At 47.8% G+C, this 4,749-nt stretch overlaps 2 protein-coding genes across 4 annotated transcripts in view; one reads left to right on the top strand and one right to left on the bottom strand.

Annotated features, from left to right (window-relative positions):
- tp63 (tumor protein p63) overlaps nt 1–3,554 on the top strand; it is a 20,273-nt gene extending 16,719 nt beyond the window's left edge. Inside the window, exons 9-12 of one of the 3 annotated variants that reach the window (XM_037698294.1) lie at nt 257–402; nt 1,526–1,673; nt 2,146–2,239; nt 2,334–3,554. In XM_037698294.1, the coding sequence (XP_037554222.1) occupies nt 257–402; nt 1,526–1,673; nt 2,146–2,239; nt 2,334–2,630 (685 nt within the window). In that variant the 3' untranslated portion in view covers nt 2,631–3,554. The remainder of the gene's footprint in view (nt 1–256; nt 403–1,525; nt 1,674–2,145; nt 2,240–2,333) is intronic. The other 2 variants (XM_037698292.1, XM_037698293.1) reach the window with 2 other exon arrangements.
- The window catches only part of zbtb11 (zinc finger and BTB domain containing 11), a 117,613-nt gene that overhangs the window by 81,800 nt on the left and 31,064 nt on the right, over nt 1–4,749 (bottom strand). The window lies entirely within an intron of this gene.

Below are 4,749 nucleotides of genomic sequence, written 5' to 3'. Positions count from 1 at the left end.
GAACAGCAGGAACAGTAAGAACAGCAGGAACAGTAGGAAGAGCAGGAACAGCAGGAACAGTAAGAACAGCAGGAACAGGAGGAACAGCAGGAACAGTAAGAACAGCAGGAACAACAGGAACAGTAGGAACAGCAGGAACAGGAGGAACAGCAGGAACAGGAGAACGTGTTAATTGTTGTAATGTTTGAACTTCATGTCACAAGTTGTTCACAGAGTGAAGGACTTCAGTAACGTTCACCTCCTCTCTCCTCCTCAGAGCTTCCATGCCGTCTCAGCCCTCCTTTGGCTCCAGCTCCCCCACCCATGGAAAGGTGAACAAGCTGCCGTCTGTGAGCCACCTCATGAACCCCCAGCAGCGCAACACGCTCACCCCCTCCAGCATGTCTGGAGGCCTCACCGACAGTAAGTGATCCTGTTGTTGTCCCTCCTGTTCGTCTCAGGCCAACGTCCCCAACCCACACCCGTCGCCCCATCCCTTCCAGGCATTTTCTGGAAGACAGCATGTTTTTGTCCCCCCCCCCCCCCCAAACATAGTATGACAAATCTTCAGGTTGTCCTGCAGGACCTGGTACGATGCATCATGTGTAATGGTGAAAGTAACCTCTGCAGGACCCCCTCCCACAGTTCAGCTGACGTAACCTTTAAACACATGCTCCTCTAGAAATGTTTTAATGAGGCAGTCATGTGGGGGCCACTGAAAATCCTGGGGGTGGCACCAAGACCAAAGGCCAGAACAGGCTGTCACTGCTCAGCTTACTGAAGGTCATCTTCTAAATTTATATTTATTTATAAAAACATGCCAATACAGTGTTTCCCACAGTTTAACTGCCTTGGCAGGGCGCTCATAGCTTCTGATTTTTGCCGGGGGGGTGGGGGGGTGGGGGTCTGTGTTTCGCGCTGTGTTGTTTGTACCAACATTAGACTGATGAAGTCTTTTGGACGAAACGTTTCAACAAAAAGAAACTGTCCAGAGGACCTGGATTAATTTACCTGGATTAATTTACCTGGATTACTGAGCATGAACTGTGATGTTTTGTACCAACAGTTTTCGAGCGGGGGGGGGGGGGAAACAGCTCAGCGTGAGGGGAAAACAGAGCACTAGTGTGTATGTATTGCATGCGGCTAGCTTTGCGCTACGGGTGTGTGTGTGGGGGGGTTCTTTTGACAGGGCGGGGCGCCCTGCTTATAGTGGTAGGGGAAACACTGCTCTAATCTGCTGAGAGCATCCTGATGTTATAGACCAGGAGCAGATCGTACGTTTCATTTGTAATTTGAACTCAAATATAGTTTTATATTTTTAACTCCTAATTGCTCAAAAACAAACTTTGTTTTTGTTTATAAGCTTCAGTTAATTCTAAGTAGCTAAATAGGATAAAACGGTTTGGCCAAAGGGGGCCAGTGGGGGGGGGTTACCAATATTTTTATGGTGGCCATTGCTCCCCCCGGCCCCCACTTGGTGGCGCCCCTGCCTTTAAACCTTACCTCAGTGAGACGAGGCTGACTTTAGCTCCCTTTGTCTCTGCAGTGACCCCCATGATGGGCTCCCACCTCCCCATGAACGCTGACATGAGTTCACTGAGCCCCACACACGCACTGCAGCCACAGCTACCCCTGGTGCCCTCCTCCCACTGTACCCCCCCTCCTCCATACCCTATGGACAGCAGCATCTCCAGGTACCTCAGCAACCCGTTTCGCCTCACCGCTTCTGTGGCTTCAGAACACAAGCAGAGATCCACACGTGAACAGATTCAACCATTGTTTGTTCTTTTTCATGGTTTTCTCATACCAGGCACCATCTGAAATGTCTGAGTTACTACATCTGTAATATTTAGTTCTGTAAACTCAAAACGTAACATTCACTGCTCATTTCTGTGAACTAGCTATTGACAGGTTTATAAATGAAATCGGAAGTTGAATTAAACTGAATTAAACTTCAGTAAAAACTGATTTGAGGTCAGAAACCTGAGTTCTGACCTCCGGCTGTAAACCAGCTGATCCCTTGTTTCAGTTCAGATAAACACATGAGAAGTCCACATATGAAACGTTCACACTTACAGCTGTGTTGTGAGCGGTCTTCCAGATGTGTTAACTGCTCTCCTCCTCCTTCTCCTCCTCCTCCTCCTCCTCCTCCTCCTCCTCCTGCAGCTTCCTCCTTCGGCTGGGCTGCGCAGGCTGCCTGGATTACTTCACAGCTCAAGGTCTAACCAACATGTACCAGATTGAGAACTTTAACATGGAGGTGAGCCCTTGCCTATCCAACACGAGTCATATGATGGGTTAGAGAAGAGTGGCTCCCCCTGCGAATACTAACCCCCCTGTGTAATGACCATTAGGACCTGTCCAGGCTGAAGATCCCCGTCGAGTTCCAGCACATCATCTGGAAGGGCATCATGGAGCACCGACAGGTCATGGATTTTTCCCCTCCTCCACACATAGTGCGCACCACCAGCGGAGCCTCCACCGTCAGCGTGGGCTCCTCCGAGGCCCGAGGGGAGCGCGTCATAGACGCCGTGCGCTTCACCCTCCGCCAGACCATCTCCTTCCCGCCGCGCGACGAGTGGTCCGACTTCTCCTTCGACCTGGATTCTCGCCGCAACAAACAGCAGCGCATCAAGGAAGAGGGCGAGTGAGGAAGCCCCCCCCCCCGCCCTCCATGTCCCCCACCCCTCATTTCACCCCTGCTCATGGAACATTTCATTTAAAACCCCATTTTTGGTGCAAAGGCTCCCGAGGATTAAACAAACGTGCCACTTCCTGCCGAAATGCACTTATTTTCTTTTTGTATCGGTTCTTGTTGTCACAGAGGATCATTTATCTTTTGATTTCTTAGGAGCACTTAAGAAACGACGAGTATTTCAATGTTGCTTTGGAACTTTGTTGCCCAGTTTATGTTTCATTCCCAAAAGAAAGTTTGAGTGGAAGCAAACGCTCGTCTGGGTTTCTGCTGCTGCCACGGACCGGAGCAAGCGTACTTTTACCGTTCTGTTAGCGGAGAACACATCTGTGGCAGATGTTTGAATCGATTGTAAACATTTCATTTCCTCTCAGAAGTATTAAACCACTGGACGGACAAACTGTTTCCTGCTGTAACTGTTTTATATTTTGTGTTGTGTTTGTGTGGAGACCAGCTTCCTGCAGTTTGCTTCTGAAGTGATTCAAGTGAAAGATGTTTATTTGCTGTAGCCACGTATAGGCCTGATGCTCCTGACCCAGTGTTTAAGGTACATGACTGATGTCTTTCTGTTACACAAGCCGCAGTTTTACGTTTTTTGTTTTGCAGTTGATGCAGAGTACGCTCAATTGTTCTGGTATTATTTCATTTGATAACTGGCCAAAGCACCATCTATATGTGTACATATATACATATATATATATATTTGTATAGTGTCCCTAAAGGATCCAAGCATTCTGACGTTAACAGGAAGACAGTTCACGTTTACTTTGTTCCAAGTAGCAGTCACTGTTAGTGAGCAGCAGTCAAACAGTTTTCATATTTTTGTACGTTTTGTAAATATATTGCAATTTTTTTCAAGGGTATTTTGATATAAATCTGAAATAAATTCATCTGTATTGCATGTAAATACTTGTATGTGTGTTTCTTTCTTGAACGTAACGGAACTGAGTGAGAAAAATCTTAATTTCATGTGAACTGAGAGGGAAGCCTTCAGGACAAAATAATTTAGACAAAACTTTCTAGATGTGAGGAAGACCCTCCAAGGAATCGACCCCCGTAAGGCTGCAGGCCTCGACAACATCCCAGGGCGAGTACTGAAAAACTGAGCACACCAGCTGTCTGAGGTGTTGGTGGACATCTTCAACACCTCACTGTCAATGGTATTTGTCCCCACCTGCTTTAAGTCCGCCATTATTGTCCCTGTACCCAAGTGCTCCACAGTGACCAGCCTGAATATAGTCATGAAGTGCTTCAAGAGCCTGGTCATGACCCACATCAAGGACTCCATTGACGTCACTGTGGACCCACGTCAGTACACCTACAGAAGGAACAACTCCACTGCTGACGCCATCTCATCAGTGGTCCACACAGCCCTCACCCACCTGGAGAGAAGAACTCTGGAGTCTTTTACCTTTACATCTCCTGATGCATGCTCAATAATCCAGGTAGAAAAATCTAAAAAAATTAGGTCCACTTCTTACATCAGTCTGCTCTTTCTGGATTTCTCCTCGGCCTTCAACACCATCATCACACAGACCCTGGTGCAAAAGCTCTCCTTTCTTGAACTGAGTCCTACACTGGGGAACTGGATTCTGGACTTCCTGACCAACAGACCTCAGACTGTCAGGATCCACAACATCATCTCCTCCTCCATCACCCTCAGCACTGGCTCACCCCAGGGCTGCATGTTGAGCCCCTTCCTGTTCACTCTGCTGACAAATAGCTGCCCAGCTAGACACCCCAGCTGTCACATAGTGAAGTTTGCAGATGACAGAGCAGTAGTGGGACGCATCTCAAACAATGAGTCCAAATACAGAGAGGAGGTGGAACAATGGTGCAGGGGTGCAGAGACAATAATCTCGACATCAGTGTGAAGAAGACAAAGGAGATGGTGGTGGATTTCAGAAGGGATAGGGATCCTCTTCTTCCCCTACACATCGGAGCAGCAGCTGTGGAGGTGGTCTCCTGCTACTGATATCTGGGGGTGCATATATCCAGAGACCTCACCTTGAGATTCAACGCTTCCTATCTGGTCAAGAAGATCCAACAGTATCTTTACTTCTATACTTCTATGT

The sequence above is a fragment of the Nematolebias whitei genome, chromosome 3 (assembly GCF_014905685.2).
Source record: "Nematolebias whitei isolate Nwh7 chromosome 3, NemWhi1, whole genome shotgun sequence".
NCBI classification, from domain to species: domain Eukaryota; kingdom Metazoa; phylum Chordata; class Actinopteri; order Cyprinodontiformes; family Rivulidae; genus Nematolebias; species Nematolebias whitei.
This window is presented reverse-complemented; position numbering and strand designations above follow the sequence as displayed.